General features: G+C 41.6%; 1 protein-coding gene across 3 annotated transcripts in view; it reads left to right on the top strand.

Annotated features, from left to right (window-relative positions):
* The first annotated feature begins 4,247 nt into the window (after positions 1-4,247).
* Positions 4,248-21,055, top strand: part of LOC130918083 (CD166 antigen homolog A-like) — a 109,088-nt gene continuing 92,280 nt past the window's right edge. The window contains exon 1 of one of the 3 annotated variants that reach the window (XM_057839976.1): positions 4,248-4,611. In XM_057839976.1, the coding sequence (XP_057695959.1) occupies positions 4,554-4,611 (58 nt within the window). In that variant the 5' untranslated portion in view covers positions 4,248-4,553. The remainder of the gene's footprint in view (positions 4,612-21,055) is intronic. The other 2 variants (XM_057839975.1, XM_057839974.1) reach the window with 2 other exon arrangements.

The following is a 21,055-nucleotide window of genomic DNA, read 5'->3' as shown; positions in this document are numbered from 1 at the left end:
AACAGCATCTTTTGCAAAACAGTAGGAAACTGCCCTCTACAGGCACTCCAGAGGAATACACATCATTATTACATATCGCTAGCCAGCAATCCGCTGAACATTAGTTTGATATCAAATATTTTAGGTAATATGAGGAAGACTTAATTAACTTACCGTTTATAAATTGGTAGACATAAGTCCCAATGTAAGTTGAAGACCAAGCACTGAAGAGCAGCATATGTAGTCTAAAGTCATCCTCCGAAGAGTTTCCAACATCCAAATTATGGGTAACTAGGTCCTCTAGGATTTGATGGCAAATTATTTGTGGTGTCTAGTTATTTTATTGAAATTGGCAACAACAACAAAAAAGTCTGTATAACCACAATGTAAAAGATGTCAGATTTCTGACCATGCTCCAATTTTCCAGTCAAAACTCAGTTTACAAAAAATACTGTAGTGTCATGGAACTGAAACATTAACATGCCGTTTACAGCATTTGTCTTGTTTCTTCAATGTTGGTAACCCACAATGCATTGCTAACTACCCACAATGCATTGCTAACTAAAGTAATAAACTCTTTAACACAAAAACGGTATTTAGTGTTCAAATTTGGCTGTAAATTTACAGCAATTCTTTACAGTGTAGTCTATATAGCCAAAATGTAAAAGATGTCAGATTTCTGACCATGCTCCAATTTTCCAGTCAAAACTCAGTTTCCATAAAATACGGACACAGGGAGGGAAATCGGAAGCCGCATTAGTGGTGACTACACATGCCCAAAATGTGGTGATCACATAGGAACGAGTCAGCTGCTTTTTGCCTTTATACACGGCGTTGGAGAAAGCTCTTCAACCGAATTGTTCCACTTTGAAGCCCGCAATCAAAAAGTTGTGTCTTTGCGTTGCGTTGTCACAGTGTAAAGGCGTGGCCAATTGTTACGGAGTGATGTCGCTACGACACCGTGTAAACTGGCCCCTAGATAGGTTTTCTGTGAAAAGAGCATGTAGAAATTGGAAGAGAAAAATAATTAATGGAGTGTCCCAGTTTCCCAGACTTTGGAACACAAGACAAATCAGATAAAGAAGGCAATGCAGTGGCGCTTCAATAGTTTAAATTTGCCATTTTGTCCTAAAGTTTTAGAAATATGATTTCAGCTCTTTTAACTCTTAGCTTTGACAAATACACAGCAGAAATACACAGCAAATACTTCACGTCGTCCTCCTCGTTATCAGGAGAGCCAGTGTTTTCTGTTATAACACTGACAAATACAGTTGTGTTCAAAATTATTCAACCCCCACAGTAGATAAGTGTTTTTGCAAGTTTGACATTTATTTTTCATCTTGTTTGTAATCACATTAAATAATGACATGTCAAATAGACAAATACAACTGAAATACATAAAAAAATATGTTTGGGAATATTCAATTTATTGCCTTTCTGTGATTACTTCATTGAAAAAATTATTCAACCCCTTAGATATGTATAACTTTAGTACTTAGTGAAACATCCTTTGCAACAATAACGTCTACAAAACATGCTTCATGTCCTTTAGACATGAAACATAGCTTGACACAAGTATCTTGCAATGATCCACAAGTATCTTTGTCCATTCCCCATTGATTAACATTTTTGGGCTTGCATGCTGCAACTGCCTTTTTCAAGTACCACTAGAGATTTTCAATGGGATTTAAGTCTGGTGTTTGTGATGGGGGAGGGGGCGGGTTGGCGGGAGCAGGACAGCGCCGAGACGCTGCCGCGGCCAGCAGCCCATGCAGAGGGGAGGCTACGCCCGGGAGCCACGCCATGGAGAAAAAGCGTCGGATCCACCTACCACCCTATTACTGTGGCTGCCAGGTGCCCGACTGGCAGCTATTATCCAGCACCGTGATGGGATTGCCCGGCTAAGGACAGTGGGACCACCGCATGGAAGTTTTTCCCAGCCGCACGTCCCATCGCCCCTTGCTGAACCCCCCGCTCCGAGGAGTATAATGTATGTACTGCGTTACAAGAAGTACGGGAATGGCGGGGCCTGTGGTGAGGAGGCAACCGGGTAACTGTGACGTTCCATCCCACATCCTCGGTGTATGGTGCATTAAAATCAATCGTGACTGTACGGCCCCTTTCCGCCTCTCCCCGGAGGCATGAATGAGAGTGTAGGTGCCAAAGGTGATAGATATTCATAGTGCAGAGTGATGAGTGCATGAGTTAAGAGGCAAGCCCCGCCTGCCATAACCACCAGCCGCAGGGCGAGAGAAGCACCAGGAGCCTGGCCCACCCCTGCCCCGCATTACACCCAAAGCAGCAGGAGGGAGAGTGACACTACGTGCTTGGATAGGGACAGCTTATCTGTATTGATTTTTTTGATTTTTTTCAATTAAAGCAAAAATCTGGGTGGACTGAAGGCGCTAACTTTGAAGCGCGAAGTAGCGAGGGATCATTGTATAGCATTATACACGGGTGCTTTTATTTCCAATACCAAAAACTCCAACACACACACTGCAGGTGAAATATAACGCTGTCTTTGTAGTATCCTAGTAGTAGTACTATCCAGTATACGTGTGTACTGCCATTGTGCATGCCTTGCATGAAGAAAAAGCGCGAGCATGAGAAATTTGGATGGAAACGGCAGTTTTTGGATGGGAAAAACAAAATAAGCAGCAACCCCTGCTGCGAGTGACTTCCAGCGCCCCTGATACAAAGTGCAATGGCGTACCGCACGCATGCTATTTTTAGACCATGACGTCCCATCGTAAAGCGGAAGTAAAGCAGGAGTGGGACATTATAGACCCGCCCTCGCAATGAAAAAAAATGTCAATTGTGCTACTTTTCTCCAGTAATCTTTCAAAAACAAACATGCCGATCACACATTGATTTTTTGGAACTTGTAGAAATGACTCTAGACATTACATCATATGAATATGTTTCCTTCATATGTTTCCCGAAACCAAAAACTCTGAGGAAAAAATGTGAAGACTAAATCAACTTGCGAGGACTTTTAACGCCAGCTCGGCAGAAAATATTTATGCAGTAAACATTTTGTTGGGTTGGCATTGTCTTTCAGAGGACAAAGAGGTAAGCCATTTTGATATTTTTAACTCATTTTTTAGCGTGACGTTGTGCTGTGCTGCTTCTGTCTGACAATTGATGACCCGAAAAGAATTAAAATGGTCTCTGAATGCCACTGTTACATTTTCTGTTGTAACAAAAAAAAAAAAACTTACTTCCCCCATGTAAATAAATTATAGAATTAAGATTTGTTATCAATGAAAAAATTAAAAGTGTTCGTTGGCTGTCACTGAGTAGCATTTGCGATCGCTACACAAAACAAAAAATATAAATTACCCCCAAGAACGGTCAGAGACGTGGAACAACCAGAGGATATTATATATAAGAAAGACAGGGCTGGTGGTAAAGGATAGCTTGTTGAAACAGGAGAATGTCATTGTCAGTCGCGAAAGAAAAAGGTGTCGATAAAAAAGCTAAGGCTATGCTTCGGTCGGCTCTTTTTTTTTTTTTTTCCGTCTTTTCCAGCCCTCGACACTCAAGCCATCTCTTTAACTGAACATTTTTATGTTCTTCCACATCTTTGCCAGTGGATTTGGCACCAGGACATCATTTTCGGAGAGAATTGGTAGGTTTAGCTCTGTAAACATCTCCTTCGTACACAATTTCCATTCATTTCCTATTGGGGACAAACGGTTGCGTATCCCCTCTTAGCAACAGTAGCTAACGTCACGAATATTAATGAACGAAAGTGACGTGTTGCTTGTGGTACGCCATTTGTAAACACTTAAAATAAATACTACTAGGCCTACAGTATGTTACCTTCATTCTTCTGATGTCACTAAATGTTAGAGAAGCAATAAACTCGCTAAGAGTCACACATTTTTATGAATATATGACCTCAAGGAACCGGTCAGACTCACCTACTTTGAGAATGTTGATTACATCGAAATGACAAGTGGTGATCTTGGCACAGGTGGACACTTGACTGTTTCAATGCCACTACGCCTTGTTGAATTACATATTCTGGCGGTTTACATTCCCGCCATTTACTCTGTATGAGAATGTGTTGCAGATGTTGATAAAGAAGTGAAAGAGGGAAATGTCTGAGATAAGTGTAAAGGGGTTAAGAGGAAGGGTAGGAGGAGAACATTATGGGGGGGTGGAGGTGAGAGCGTGTGTAGAGGCGTTGTGGCGGAAGAGCTCTTGTTTGAAGGAGGAGTGTGCAGCTGGAAGGGAGGGTGAGGGTGGTGTTGGTGTGTGTGTGGGGGGTGGAGGCGTGGCAACGTGCCCCACCCGCCGACCCCCCTTCGTCGAACTCTTCCCCTCCTCTCTCTGTCCATTCCTCTCTCGCTCCCCTCTCCACAGTTACCTGTTCCACCACAACTGGCAACAGCCGAGTTCGTGAACGTTGTTATCCCCGCCAAAAACTCACCTCAACTGCTTTCATTGCTCACCAGGATCATTTAAGAACACTGAACGACATTTTCACCAACATTACAAACTCGTCGCGTGAACCCCCCTTCTTTTTTTCCTGTGACTCGTGGACCCCCTGCGTGAGACTCGCCACCATGCACTTGTTGTCCGCCGGCTCCGTCGTCCTCTTCGTGGCGACAATTCTCCGCCAAGGTAAGATCGTTTTTGGAATTTGCTGAGGTAAATTGAAGTCCTCCTAAGGTTATTGTATAGTATATATATGTCCCGACCATTGTGTGCTCTCACCGGTTCCAGGTGGGGGTTACTTCCCGCCTGTAGTCACTCAGGTGCCGATGAAAACTTCTAGCAACTGTTTACATATTTTTTTACAATTACATATCATTTTCGATTTTACCTAACACACCCAAGAATAACTAGTATTGTAAATCATTTGCCATCGGCAATTCGAATTAAATCGCTTGAATATTCTGCTAGTTTCGAACCCCCCACTATTCATCGTATAACGCGTGCGTTTTCCATGATGTATTTTCGGACCCTGAACGCACCACCAACTCATTGCATGACACAACTCATTGCATGAGACAACTCACTGCACTTTTTGATATAGGAATGGGCAACATATGGCCCCGAGCCATTTTACGGCTCATGAGAGCATATTCTATTACCGCTTAATCCTGTTCAGAGTAAAGTGGAGCTACAGCCTATCCCAGTTGACTATAACCTGGATTTAACCACTGGGCACATAGAGAACTGTTCACATAGACATCATCACTGATTGAGTTGTACTGCAAATTAGTCATTGGCTGGCAATAAGTTCAAGGTATACCCTGCCTCCTGACCATAGTTAGCTAAAATCGCTCCAGCACCCCCACCATCCTCGTGTGGATAAGCAGTACAGAAGATGAATGAATGAATGATTGATTGAATGAACTTTTACTGACCCTTGGATGAATTACATGGATTGCGCATGACTACCGTCCTTATCTCCCATTTGTGCCTCTGACTTAACTGTATGAGCATAGGATCGCACTATGATTTTACCTCTGGCGCCTCTTCAGTTTCATGTGGTTTCACTCATTTTAATGCAGCAGGATAGAGCTTCCTGCACATCCTGTCTTGGATTACTAGGATTATGATCAGAGGTTTTGACGGTGCAGGCTTTGATAGTTTTGCTGAAAGGTCAGGGGGCTCCTGTGATGCCGTTTCTAATAGGTTTGGAATGCAGCAAGTGGCATATACGCAGAGACTGGTTGTCCAGCATCAGCTCAATGTAATTTTCCTGTTTTTAGTTAGGTTTTCCTGCATGCAGACCAACAGGTAGCTGGCACTGTGTGTTCATGTCCTCCTGCCTGCCCATTATTAAGCAAAACCTGCAGACGCTCAGGGGCTGGACTCACTGTTCCGACCTCTGCTTGAGTTCGGAGTTTGAGGTTTCTGCTGTATATAAACCCCCTGTAGAGATCCTATCTAGAGAGAACCTATCTATTCGTTTATTTGAAAGGAAACTTTTTTTTTTTTTTTCCCCCACTAAAATGCCATGCCTCACCGCTTCACATGGTGAAGAAGTGCACCGGGTAGAGGTCAGACATTGACGGACCCGCGTGCTGCTCTTTGTGTGTGCTTAGGAGTGATGGTATAAACGTGTGCGTGAGTGCACACAACAGATGGTCGCTGCTTCAGTCCAGCTTGAAGTTCCTTTTAAATGATCACACTGATGAGTGTCAGAAACTGCAAGGCCTCATTTGAATAATGGCATTTGTACAACAAACGCATCAATACTTGATTGTGATAAACAAAACCGACCATTGGTTATTGCCTGAACAGATGAGAGCCACGGCTATTACAGATTTAGTATAGTCCTCAATGGCCTGTCCAACACAAATTTTATGCAGCAATAAACAACCATGAAGCAACAATAAAACTGCTGGCATTAAATGTGCTTTTGAAACTTGATTGGAATGCCAATTTAAATACTTTGGTAGGCACTGAATTGCTTATGGACCAGACAGTATGTTAGCCATCTCTAGAGATATGTGATATGAGTTTTTGTGCTGAAGGCTCACTTAAAAAGACAAAGTTAGCCCTAAATCTTTCTAGGAAGTCTGGTAAGATGTTTTTTTGTTCACTCCCTTCTCTCCACCCTACAAACCCCCCACCCCCCAACCTACCCACACCCCCCTCGGCGCTTACCACAGATCGCACAGCCATCCTGCGCTCGGTGTCACAGCTGGTATTACTTGTTAGGCAAGTGGAGCTCTCCCACCACTAATGGACTTGGCTGAGTTGGGTGGGGTCGGTGGGTACGAGTGAGTGGTAGTAGGGGAATAGGAGGGGTGTCACCCAATTTCACCTGAGATGGATCCCCTTTCATCCCGTGCAGGGTGCTGCCCAGACTTGTGTGCCAGGATGTTTGAGGCTCCTTTTAATTGCAGACTTCATAGAATGGCAGACAAGTTGTGTGTATCTTTGCGTGCATGTCCCATCTTGTCTTCTCTCCACAAGAAAGCTGACCCTCCCTCCCCACGCACCCCAACCAAATACTCGTTTCCGTCTTCCCTCCCCAAAAGACATGAAAACTATCCCTTTGTGGAAAAATCAGATGCAGTCTTGACAAGCTTGCCTGGTCTTTGAATGAAAAATGCTGCATCTGTATTTCACTTTTTGCCATTGCGGCTCTTAAAATAGTCGGTGCGTATCAGCATGACAGAGTGTCTGCTTAGGTGCCTCAGCCAATAAATAATTGGCTGTGGGACTAAATACAGGTGAACCATAAAAGTCAACACATTCCTTTCAGTCTTCTTTTTTTTTTCAGATTGACCCTAAAACAATTTCATCAGAAGTCCAAATGGAAATTGATCTTTTCCAGGGTAAATAGATTGACATTTGGAACACAAGTACCCACATTAGTCCTGTAATCCCCATGTGAGATCTGATAAGTACTGCGGTCACTTAGAATGCTTTTGAAATGTTCTATGTAAATACATCATCTACTGTACACTTTTTAATACTACTATTTCAGACAAACCCTTTTACAACAAATTGAGGTGTTACAATTCTGAATACAGTAAATGCACTTAATTTATTTGTGTTGACACATTTATTTGTTATTGGGGCTGTCCCAAACGATTATTTTTCTCCGGATCGGCTAACCTTTTTAATTTTGCAATTACATTTTTGTTTACGATTATTAATTCACAAAAACAGACACTTAAATTCTTTATTAAGTACAAATAAACACATAAATAACAATACGAAATCACTAATAAACAATGAGGTCAAATGCTGATGCATTAACTTTTGTAAAAGAATGGAATGTAAACAGATTAAGAACACTGTGACGTCACTTTCCAACAGGATTAAAAACAATTCTTACCTTCTCTTTTTGTGGTATATTTTCTCAGCATTAGAGTGAGCGCCAGCAGAGTAGATAAATAAATGTCAAGTATCATTGGGGTGAAGTACATAAAAAAAACTTAATGATGCACATTGATACAACGCTACGATGGAGCATTAAAGTAAACTTAAGTAACCCCAAATAAATAAACAAAAAAAAAGAACGAGATTAAAGTTGTAATATTGCTACGAGAAACAAAAGTCGCATTTTTTTAATTTACATACATGTACCTTCACTTGGAGCTGTGACGAAGCATTAGTATAAATTCTTATATTGAGTATAATTTGATGTAGATGAAACAAAATAATAAGGATTTCCTTATTTGTAAAACCGATTCTAAAACACAAGATGCTTTCAGTAATGTTGATTTTAACTGAGGTGGCAACGCACAACGTAAAGTATGTAGCTGCTTATTCAGCTACATGAGCCCAGCATTAGCCCCTAATACTCTGCCCTATGATCCAAATAAAGGTAACTTCATTAAAAAAATAGAGACTTACGATCCGCCAGCTTGTTGTCTTCTGTTGTCTTTCAAAATTATTCCTGGGTGACGGGATGGTGTGCTCGTTGACACATTTACATCATTGACAACGTCGACTAGTCAGGAAAGCTCTATTTGTTATACTCATCTAAAAAAAAAAATGTACTAGATTAAGTGGCCCCCATTGTTCCTGTGGAGCCTTTAGAGTTTTATATGTGATTGAATCAAAGGTGTGAAGTGGCTTGTTTCTAGTACGTGAGACGGCTGTGTTTTTGATGGATTCCTGCTGGAAGGGATGTCAAGTGCGGAGCCAAGTGCGCGACAGCAGCGTTATTATCTCGCACGAGGAAACACAAAGCCGGCAAGATGTGAGAATCAAAGTCACTCTGGGGATAGTTGCATTCATGACGCATTGTAAGGCCTTGAAACGTCTCGTGAAGTCACACTGAGAAATAAACAATTAAAGCCTGGGTTAGGTATGTTTGTAAGCAATATTACACACAAGTTACTAAACTGATAATTCGACAGGTTGGCATTTGTCTCCATTGATGGTTTTCCATTTCACATTAGGATGGAAGTCTGCTATTTTAGTTTATATTTAATGGGAATGAAAAATCTGTCTTCGAGCAACAGCCACCAGTACACACGGTTTATCACGTTGCCGCCTTCACTCTTTCCAAGAGCATAGTGTCAGATAGAAATCTCTGGTGGGGGCTTTTCGATAGCAAACATGGTCCAGTAGGAAGATAGGCAAGGTCCCGCGTACGAGCGACATAATGTAACAGAAGTACAGAATCCTTTTGTTTATTTTTTTTCTGCAACATGGGGAAGCACAGTGGTCTTGAAGGACACCAGAGACAAAATTGTAGACCTGCACCAGGCTAGGAAGACTGAATCTGCAATAGGTAAAACGCTTGGTGTAAAGAAATCAACTGTGGGAGCAATTATTAGAAAATGGAAGACATACAAGACCACTGATAATCTCCCTCGATCTGGGGCTCCATGCAAGATCTCACTCCGTGGCGTCAAAATGATAACAAGAACGGTGAGCAAAAATCCCAGAACCACACGGGGGGACCTAGTGAATGACCTACAGAGAGCTGTGACCACAGTAACAAATGCTACTATCTGTAACACAATGCGCTGCCAGGGACTCAAATCTTGCACTGCTAGACGTGTCCCCCTGCTGAAGAAAGTACACGTCCAGGCCCGTCTGCGGTTCACTAGAGAGCATTTGGATGATCCAGAATAGGACTGGGAGAATGTGTTATGGTCAGATGAAACCAAAATAGAACTTTATGGTAGAAACAAAGGTTCACGTGTTTGGGGGAGAAAGAATACTAAATTGCATCCGAAGAACGCCATACCCTCCTTGACGCATGGGGGTGAAAACATCATGCTTTGGGGCTATTTTTCTGCAAAGGGACCAGGACGACTGATCTGAGTAAAGGATAGCATGAATGGGGCCATGTATCGAGAGATTTTGAGTGAAAATCTTCCATCAGCAAGGGCATTGAAGATGAGACGTGGCCGGGTCTTTCAGCATGACAATGATCCCAAACACACAGCCAGGGCAACAATGGAGTAGCTTCGTAAGAAGCATTTCAAGGTCCTGGAGTGGCCTAGCCAGTCTCCAGATCTCAACCCCATAGAAAATCTGTGGAGGCAGTTGAAAGTCAGTGTTGCCCAACGACAGCCCCAAAACATCACTGCTCTAGAGCAGATCTGCATGGAGGTATGGGCCAAAATTCCAGTGTGTGAAAAGCTTGTGAAGAGTTACAGAAAATGTTTGCCTCCGTTATTGCCAACAAAGGGTACATAACAAAGTATTGAGAATAACTTTTGGTATTGACCAAATACTTATTTTCCAGCATGATTTGCAAATACATCTTTAAAAAACAAACAATGTGATTTTTCTGGGGTTTTTTCCACATTCTGTCTCTCATGGTTGAGGTTTACCCATGTTGACAATTACAGGCCTCTCTAATATTTTCAAGTGAGAGAACTTGCACAATTAGTGGTTGACTAAATACTTATTTGCCCCACCGTTAAATTCACCACCACATGCTTACCGATTGTCAGAAGCAACTTAGCTCTTCTAGTGAATAATGTTTAATTTCAGTGATTTAAGGTTTTTAGGGTAATAGATACATGTCATCTTGAGGAACCCCCCGGAATTTCGGCCTGTATGAGTTAGTTAGTAGATATTTAACAGAAATCAATTGGAGAAGATTTTCCTTTTAGAAGATTTGTTGAGAAACAATAAAGGTGTGTTTTTTTTCAAAAGTCAAAGAGTTTATTTTGAATATATTTCTTGAGGTTTTCTGAACTCCTTGCCATGAGCAGGCATTAATAGTAGGGATGTCCCCAATCAGATCACGTGATCAGATGTCGGGCCAATCGGGTCATTTTTCAGAGGATCGGCTTTGGGTGAAAAGATCGGGTTTTAATTAAAAAAAAACAAACAAACAAAAAAAATCAATTTTAAAAAATTATTAAGGGCTAAAAATGTAACAAAGTAATCCAGAAATACAATGGCATTGAAAAAAGAAACAAAAATGTATGTTTTGTACTCCCACAAAAAGCGGAAGAAGAAGTACAGTAATATGTGCGGAACTTAGGTTAAAACAAAAAAAAATCTTTTTTTCCGGTATCGGATCAGAACTCTGAATCGGCAGATCTCAAAGTAAGGTGACTCTGACTCGGTTGCAAAAATATGCGATCGGGACATCCCTAATTAATAGTGGTCTGTTTGGGTGTTTAACACAGATGATATCACGTTTTCCTTCAGAATGCAAACAAATGCACTATTTTTTTTTTCATAATTGCCATAACTCACGGCACTATGGCAGAGTGGTTAGCACGTCCACCTCACAGTTCTGAGATCAAGGGTTCAATCCTGGGCTCCGGCACTTCCTGTGTGGAGTTTGCACGTTCTACCTGTGCCTGCGTGGGTTATCTCCAGGGGCTCCGGTTTGCCCCCACATCCTAAAAATATGCACACTAGGTTGATCGAACACTCTAAATATTCCCTATGTATAAGTGTGTGTGCGAAAGGTTGTCTGTCTCCTTGTGCCATGCATTTGGCTGACAACTGATTCAGAGTGTCCCCTGCCTACCTGCTGCCCGTAGTTAGCTGGGATTGGCTCCAGTGACCCTTGTGAGTAAATGGCTTGGAAAATAAACGAATGAATGCCAAACATCAATTATAGACCCCAATCACCAACGTCACACAATCACGTGATCGTTGTGTTGTGCCGCCATATTGTCCGTCATTGTGTGTCCATATTGTCATTGATCGTAGTTTCTAAAGGTGGATTCACTTGCGAATTATGGAAGCCCCGGTGCTTTCAGGCGCTGTAAACTCATTGGATGAGTTGCATAAAAGCCGTTATTTGAAAAAGCTTCGGTTGATCCAGATACATATTTGATGCCCAAACCGATGTTTCCTCCCGTCCGGTCCTGTCCCGTGCGTCAGAGCTCGTCCTGAGACCCCAAAATTTCCAATCATACTCCAGTTTATGTCACGATGAGGAGTCGGGTACCCAAAATCGGCACCGGCCCGAATATAAACCGACATTTGGTCAGCTGAGCGTCACCGTTGTCACGACTGTAAAATGAATCTTGATCGACAACGGGCCGGTGTGTGCCGAAAAATAGCTGCCCCGCGTGACATGTCCCCCCTGACGGGAGCGGCTATTTTTCGGCACAACACCTGTTGTTGCGCTCACCTTCTTGCTGCGCGACCGTGGCGAAGAGCTTCGTAGTCTCCGTCTGATGATGTCTGCGATCGTGTTGGCATCATATTGATGTTTTCGCCGCTGTCTAACGGCTGTCGACACTAACGCATCATGGACCGAGATAAACAAACCGTGCTGCTTTCGAGATTTGCCCTTTTAACAATGGGCACACAACAACTACTAAAATGACCGTTTATCTTCTCTGTTACTGCAACCAACTGCCACACATGCCTTCACCATTTTGATTAATCAATGTTAACGATTGTCAGGAAGGTTTTGGGGTCCGTTTACTAGGCGGTGATTCCCTAGACAAGCAGAAAAACACGCAGTAATAGGAGGAATGTACGTAGCGGTAATATGTAAACACGATGAGCTGACGGACAATATGGCGGCACCAGTCAGTGGAGCGGAGTTGTGACATCACTTGATTGGGGTCTATACACAATTAATCTCAATAATTTGGCACATGCCCACTTTTCAGTGTTAGCTCACCTTCCATTATGTTTTCTGACAGCCTCGTTTTTTAATTGCGTTGTGATCACAGTTACAGTCATTTACTACAGACAGGCCGCTGCCTGTAGCATATGTCTGCAGGTTGGTTTTGGAGTCATTATTGTGAACTGTCTCACAATGAGCAAATTACTTTCACAATAAGGACCCTACTTACATGAAGCAGTAATCTTGACATAAAAAAGGCTCAATATGGAGGCTTACTGTGACCTTTGTGTCTGGCCCAGGAACACCATTTTATTTCCCCACCTACACCCACCCCGCCCCAGCCAAACAGGTGGATGAGTGTTTGTTTTAGCAGCCATAGAGAGCCACGAGGGTCACTTTACGGTTCCTGTTTGTTCATGTAGTTGTTTAGGAAGTTTTGTTGCCATCACTCAACTGGAATTACATGACTCTCAGCTTTCAACGTTTATTGTTTTATGATTTGATTACAACGATGCCAACAGCACGGTTTCGGTCGCTGCCGGTTGTCGGCAGGAAAAGAGAAGGTAGCTTCCTCTGAAAGAGCTGGGCTTCTGTTTGTCTAATCATGGTGATGTATGATTAATGTTGCCTTGAGAGAATGAAAAGACAAAATGTTTCCCAGGGAATAATTCATTGTGTAAAGGGGCTTCTTTTGTCCACCCACGACAGTTTTACACTCAGGATTATCAGTGAACAGCAGCAAGCGAGTATTAATTACACTTTGTTGATTGCTGCGACCCGGTTTTACAGCATTGCTGCGGGACACATGTACTTTTTTTCACCCATTTAATCCCTTCAGAAATAGCCTCTTAAGGTGTCCAATTTTACTTTGTCAGTCAAGTGAAGATGGGCTGCTTTGTGGTGGCACCTGTTAGTTTTTTGTTTTTTTACTCTTTAAAATTAGGTTGGGATTTAATATTGGGGATCCAACTAATTGTTGCCAAATGTTTAAACATCTAAGAGTTTCGGCAACAGTGTTGTTAATAATGGCTTTTATGCTTTTCCCATCTTTGCAACGCCGTTGCCGTTAATGAGCATGTGAAGGGACTCGTTACTACAATTTTGTTAAATGAAGCGCGAGATGTCTGTTTTTGTCACAGCTGCCTGGAATAGAGCAGAGCGGGAGGGTGAAGGACGTAAGGGGGTGTGGGTGCCATTGCAAACGCGATGATGATTGGCTAGGTGGCTCAGAGCCTTAGCATAGCATTTGCTTTCTCGTTAGCATTAGCATTTAGCATGGCGAGCGTCATCTTAAATCTTAAACCCGCGAGAAACTTTTAAAAAAAAAAAATAAATGTGGCATCCAAGTGGGTACAATTAATTGCAGAGTATGCATTATCATCACTAAGTTGGCATTGACCTTGTAGACGCTACAAGATAATAATTTTATTTATTTATTTATTTTATTACCAAAAATAGTCACTTGCCCTAAACTTGTGTGTTTTTTTAATCAAAACAGCTAGAGCAAAGACAGGAGAGGCAGGCAATTCAGAGCCTGACCTGCATATTGAAAATTATATCTATATATGTTAGGGATGTGACGATACACACAGTTCACATGGTTCAGTTGATACTTCATTACGGGGGTCACGGTTCGGTGCGGGTTCTGTACAACAGGAAAAACCAAAAGACTTTTTTTCTCACAGCGTGTGAAAGTTAAAGTTTGTGTACCTTTACACTTAGGTCAATTTTTTAAACTTTTTTTTAATAATACCTATGTTTTTTTTTCTTGGGAATGAAAAAAATCATTTCAATTCAATCAGTTAATACAAACATCTTAGAAGTAAAATATTTTAGAGAATGTATAATGTAATAATGTGTAGAACATGAAAAATAACATCAGTTACTTTGCTGAGTAGCTAATTACTCTGAGGTAACTGAGTTGCTAACTCTATTACTTTTTGGGAGAAGTAATTTGTAATCGTAACTAATTACTTTTTTAAAGTAAGAGTAACAGCACTGATCGGAAAACCTTTTCAATGCAAGGTCAATGTGTGAAATTTGCTTCCAGGACATGCATTAGAAATACAGTATATAAAATTAACATACTCAACACTAATATAGTACGTAAAGGGAAAAACATAAAACGTGGGTTTACCACAGGGCATTCTGACTGGTATTGATGCCACATGTATTCATCACTGGTAAAAATGCTCTGATATTACAATAACCAATAGTATCATGTACGGCACATACTGAACTATCCTCTCCCTTGAGCATGCGTGTCTAGGTTGGCAAATAACAAACAGTTCTTCAAAAAGAGTCAACGTGTGCTTGCTTTAAAGCAGAAATGTGAACTAATTTCTTCACATGCCAAATAGGGTCACAAGTAAAGTAATTAAACATTGTCCAACAAATAAAGTATGAAAAAATAATTTATATGTTGTATATTTGACAAAATAATCGCGTTTCCGAAGTTCGAGCCTAAAAGGGGACGAACCCGGAAGTGATACGTCACACCGGGAACAGCGTTGGCAGCTCCATACATACGGCCGCCATACAAAGCCCTTCAAACAATGATTCAAACAGCGATATAAGCGATAGATCGAGCGCAAGGGAGGAGATCCAAGTTTTTGAAGAGTTGGAGGAAGAAGAGGAGCTTGGAATTTTATGTTGGACCTAACATGTATTAGCCAGACGCTAATCAGGATGTAAACAATGTGCCTAGACTACCTGACATGGAATGGATACAAGACCCATCGAGATTACAACATTGGTAAGATATAGGCTGTTATTATTTTCATGATTTGAAGATGCAGGCATTTGCACATAATTTTATGTTTTTGTCTATCTGATGACATTGTTAAAAAAAATAATAATCAGACTTCATGTTCATTTTGGCAGATCCGGCAGCTCTCGTGCATATAAAATAATAATATAAAAACGTTGGGGGTAAAGAAGGAGATGAGTCGTCGATGGCTTTCTCCACTTTATTGTGGCAACAATAAGAAAACAAAATAATAGCGGCCTGCCGCCACATTCGACCGCAAAGTTTTGCTTCTCGTCGATCTCCTCCTCGCCTCCTACTCCAGCGTCTCTTAAACGAATCATGCATAGTGTCTTGTTATGAGCTTTTTGTTTACAAATGTATCGAACAAACGACGTGCTGACAACCTTGTCTCTTTATTAACACATGGAGCAGTTCTTATGGAAAAGTTAGAACACAGCTCGGCACAGCTCTCGGCAGGATGTGGCGTCTAATGGCGTGAGGAAATGTGTTTTTTTCACACAAGCGAACAGATTACAAAGCACCACTTCAGTGTTGTCCCGAGACTACATTTCCCATGATTCACTGCGTGATCTGCGCGCTCGCTGATTCGCTGAGATTGACTAAATGCCTACACGCTAAATTGTCACCTGTCAGCGGCTCTCAAACTAGAAACAACAAACTAGAAGGCTATCAAGCGATCACTGTGAAAGAAACGCCGAACCGTACAAATTCAATGCAATGCTTGAAGCATGAAGGTGGAAATACATAATACAAATACAAATAAATGTGCACAAACTCACCGGCGGTGTAAACCTGCCTCTGTCAACGCTCTGGGAGGTCGCATTTCACAGCATTCTGCCGCGGTCCTCCTCGCCAGCTGTTTGCTCGCCATTCACGCTCGTTTGCATTTGATCGCTAGTCTGATACACTCCCGCTTTTTCGGTGAGGTGTTTTGTGTTTATTCGTTATTGGATCGTTTTTGTTCACCACTGTAAATAAGAGCACTGAAGCAATAAGTAAGTCGCCATCTCTGTTCAACCCGTTTTCTCCTGTTTTGTTTAGCGTAAGAAGCTAGGTTAGTGGTTGTCTTTTCTTTGTTCTTTTTCATGATCAGGGTTTAGTTAGCTGGTGGGGTTGGAGTGTAGATTCATTTTGTTTGTTGTTTTGGCCTGGGCTTACCCTGAAGCCGCGCTTCATCCACATTTTGTACATATTCATTGCGAGTTTGATTGTTGTGTAAATAAATTTGTGCCACTTGTGAAATTATGTGGCTCGTTTTATGTTATGCCCTTCGCGAGCCGTCCTTGGGACGTAACACTAGCGAACACAACAACAATTATGCCACGACTATTGCCACGAGTTGGCTTTCGGCTAACGTCGCTAGCTTCTACTGTACATTCCACAACAGTTGGCAGCTCTGCTTTGACAAAGTCATCAGTCATCTATCCAAAAATCACACTTACTTTTTGGCAAATACTTGATCATAAGCAGACCGGTTAAGGAAGCAGGCATCTTCGAAGTGTTTGCAGCAGAGAACACTACTCGATGATGGTGTGAAATTCATTCGCTTCGTGCGAACGAAAGATGTCCATTTACGTGCCCTGCTATCCTTTGGCCACTCATACAACTTTTCGTTTGAGTGAGAACAAAACATCGCCACACACCGCCGTGGCATCTTACCGAGAAGCAATGCAACAAACAATACTGTTCTATGGCGGACTTCCCTCGCACTTCCCGGTGTGACGTAATTTCCGAAGATTGCCGAAGAAAAGCATTTTCGTTGCCAAGGGCGTTGCTATGGGTTAAACAAAGAATCTGGAAGGGTTGCGTTTAAAAAAATAATGAAAATATGCTTATAATTGTTTAGCCATTGATATTATTCAAAAACATGGTTGGCCAACCTTAGTTCACATTTCCCCTTTAAGCTGTTTATTGTCACTACTTGTATAGAACGTTAAGAACAACCAGAGATGCCACAAAGTGCGAATGATCGCTGCCGGACCCTCCCAGTCAAGATGGATTAGACGTCTAGTGCTGTGAATGGAACTGAGACATGAGCATTCATGGTAGGGCCGGGCAATTTAACCAGACTTAACACGGTGCTGATTGAAACTGACCTAGTTCAGAATATTTTTACCAGCGCCTCAAAAAGAACCCAATGTTGATGACTTTGAACATTAAAATATAGGGACATAACCTAAATGGATTTTTTTTTTTTTTAATTAAGATTTTTTTTTAAATTAACATTTTATGATTTGAAAAAAAATGTATTCATTCACAAAAAATTTAAAATAATATAAAATACACAATTAATATTGATAATAATATTTTAAATACAAAATAATGACAATAGATATAGTATAGACTTAGTTTCCACATACATGCAGTTGTCTACGTTACCTAAAATGTAATGTGCGTGTCTGTGGACGTCAGGTCTTCATGATAAGATTAAAAAATAAATGAAAAAAATATCACTTGAAATCGTCACTTACCCATATAAAAGCTCAAAGTTTAGAAATAATTAAAAGTTGCAGAATTATTTTGAGTTAGTTGTTATGGCCAATTAACAAATTTTGTGACTTTCACAATCCTCTTTATGAATTTGACAATTGTTAGGATGGTGAGCATACACAAGACAATTTGACTTTTAAATGTGTTAGACCTTAATTCAGTTCATACCAATTGTACAGGGCTAATATAATTTTCAATTTTGAATTTGTTTTAAAGGCTTAAAGCCCCTTTGAGCTGCCTCCTTTATTGTGTCACACAAACAAGTAAAATTACAGTGCTCTTGCAATTTCTCTTATTTTGGCCACGGGCTGTTCTGTGTTGTGCAAAAATAATGGTTTATTTGTTATCTAAAGGGAGGGAACCAGAGCTGCATTGTTTCAGACATAAAGGAAGGCTTAACAAAAGGAGAGCGTTCACTGTGCCCTGCTGTAGCACTACCTTCTTCATGCAGGAACTCCTCCATTGACATGCATGAAGGTAGTATTCCTGGGTTTTGGTGAAAGAAGCAAGAAATTGGGCAGGCCTTGTTTCATGGACAAAACGTGAGGTTGCCTTCGTCTTTTGTCATTGACACAGCCGCCCTCCCCCAGCTTTCACTGAATTCCTGCGGACTCCTGCCGATTATATTGTTAAGGCGACCCTTTTCAGGCAAATGAGTGTATGATGTAGACTTCTTGCTTCGCTTCTGTCTTTGTCATTAATATGGAACAGCACACACCCCTCTGAGAAGGAACACTGCTGCTGATGCCTGTTTCTTCACTTCATGTGCAACCTGACTTGGGGCGGGGGTGAGAAGGGAAGGAGGGAGTCACAAAAGATGGTGGCCACACCCATTTTCCAACCGTATCTTTGTTCAAATCTTGCATTAGAGTCAATGTGATACTCTAATGAATTCTTTAAGAGGGCTCCATTAGCCATGATAAGAATTCAGTCGCCTTGGAAATTGACTGCAGGGAAGTGTGTCTTGATTTTTGTAAATTACACTTATGGAAGCTTTTTGTCATTAATATGGTGTGTTATACATTTAGAAAGGCAAAGCAGGGGCAACACACAGGGGTGTTTGCAGCAGGGGACACTTTTGACTCTTGAATAGAGGTCAGTGGTGAATCTCAGATATTCATGCATTCACGCCCATGAGGTCATTGAGTCCAATGGTAAAGCTATTGTCAGACTTTTATTTGGGGTTGGTCTTGGGTTGAGGAAAGTCACTAGGGTCGACACTGCTTTTGTGCTGATGGTGAACCTTTCTTGCATGGCCCTTAAATGATACATGGATCCGACCTGTCTCATATATCTGAAGCAGCTCCATTTGGCTTTTAAGCTGTGTTCCCCTTCGTCAAATGTGAGTCAGTAAACACATTTTGGTGTGAGTTCTATGGTTTAATTGGTCAAGTGTGACTGCCATCTTCTAAATGCTGGCACCACTTGAATAACTAATACCCCGCGAACGGTCAAAGACAGACACAGTTGCTTTACTGAATAAACTAATGTTTCTCAACCTGTATTGCATGAAGGCACATAAGTATTTCACAATGAAAAAATGCTCATGTCAGCAAAACCCAGCAAGCAGCTTTTTTCCTTTTTATTTACTCAAATTGTCTCAAACACACTCCAAACAAGTCACAATTGGATGCTTTTTCCTGGGGCATCTTCGGTTAAATGATAAAACCTAATCCCCCATATACACTAAGTGAACTTGGCCATGTGCCTCTGTAATTACCAAACTTCTAACCGTAAACTTGGACTTTGAGTCTCACTTTCATGAGTAAGCTTCTACTCAGGAATTATTGCTTTTCTTTTCCATTACTGGCTACATTACGCTAAGCTTCATTTAGCACTCAATACAAGAGCCCTGTGTCAGTTGTTGACCTCACATTCTTTGTGCTGTTTTGAAGACTGTGTCTTTGTCCAAGTCCACCACATTGACTGCCTGAAGCTATGTTCAATGACAAGCTGCTGGTCACACACTCATAGCGGACCTCATTCACGGAGATTCTTTCACAGGGGAGTTTATATCAATGGTTGGAATTAAAAGCATTCACAGATAGTTGCTACGCGAGAAAGGGAAGATGGAAACGCAAGGTCATATTAGTGTTTTGAAGCAAGTAGTACAACTGTTGTAAAATTGTACATTTATAAACACTAGTTTTTAAATACTGGATGGAACTTCGTTCAAATTGTTCCTGCACTATCGCGTCTAAGGGCGCTTTCACACTTGACCAAGAGGACCAGGGTCTGGTTGGAGAGCTACCTCGCAGCAACATTTGCAAATGAGTTGTTCAAAAAGTTCAGCATTAACACTGCACCAACTGAACTTTCCGAGTAGCATCACGTGGACGAAAGGCGCACTCATTGATTCACGTGGACGACAGGCACACTCATTGATTGGACAAATAGAAGAGGAAATACCTCCCTCTTGGGGGCGGGGGCATGGAGTGCTTACAGCGTGGTGCTGTGATGCTACACGTAATGTTGCACAGCATTATTTTTACATGTTAAACTGTATATATATATTTTTTTATTACTTTTATTTTGCAATGATAATAAAACCGTGCAACTGTAGGTGTCAGTTTTTTTCAAAAGTTTTGTGAAGCAGAAGTTTGTATGCACGTAAGTTAAAAAAAAAAAAAAAGTCATGTAGCGTCATGCAGACTCAATCCCGAGCGAACTGGGGTATATAAAAAATGCATAGGAAAAAATTAAACAACGAATGAGAACTACGTGGTACCCCGAGTCACACATATGTGTTATCGCTCTTACTTTCGTGACTTTTTGGACTGTCAAATTGTCGCCACTTCCAGGAGAGCAAAACTCACGAAACGATCCGCCTGAGAGGCTCCGACTGTGTCAGCCGGTCACTCTCACATGCAAGGTTCAGTAACAGCATACAACACACAATCGCCACATTAGAACCCGATTCTGTGTATCTAATGCAACTGCTTAGCGCAGCATAACAACACTTGGCCATGGCTAATCTGTTGTCATCTTGCCATTGTTGATTTTGAATAGCGTCTGCACCGGACGTCTGCTTCCAAGGATGCTCTGCATGTACTGTCACAGCCTAGAACATCACAGCTTCACGCTGTGGCGCTGTACATAAAGTAGCACACGCGCACTCTGCTTCGGTTGCATTCACAAGTGAAGGAGGGTGTGCATAAAGCGGACAGAGACCCACGATTTTTGAGCGGACCAGAGTTTGGTTGTTTGGTCCAAACTGGAGTTCGAATGTGCGTTCACATTTACAAAACGAAGCGGACTATCTGAGAAAAAAAAACTCTGGTTCAGTTAAAACAGACCAAATAGTGCTAGTATGAAAGCGGCCC

This window comes from Corythoichthys intestinalis, chromosome 6 (genome assembly GCF_030265065.1).
Source record: "Corythoichthys intestinalis isolate RoL2023-P3 chromosome 6, ASM3026506v1, whole genome shotgun sequence".
NCBI lineage: Eukaryota > Metazoa > Chordata > Actinopteri > Syngnathiformes > Syngnathidae > Corythoichthys > Corythoichthys intestinalis.
This window is presented reverse-complemented; position numbering and strand designations above follow the sequence as displayed.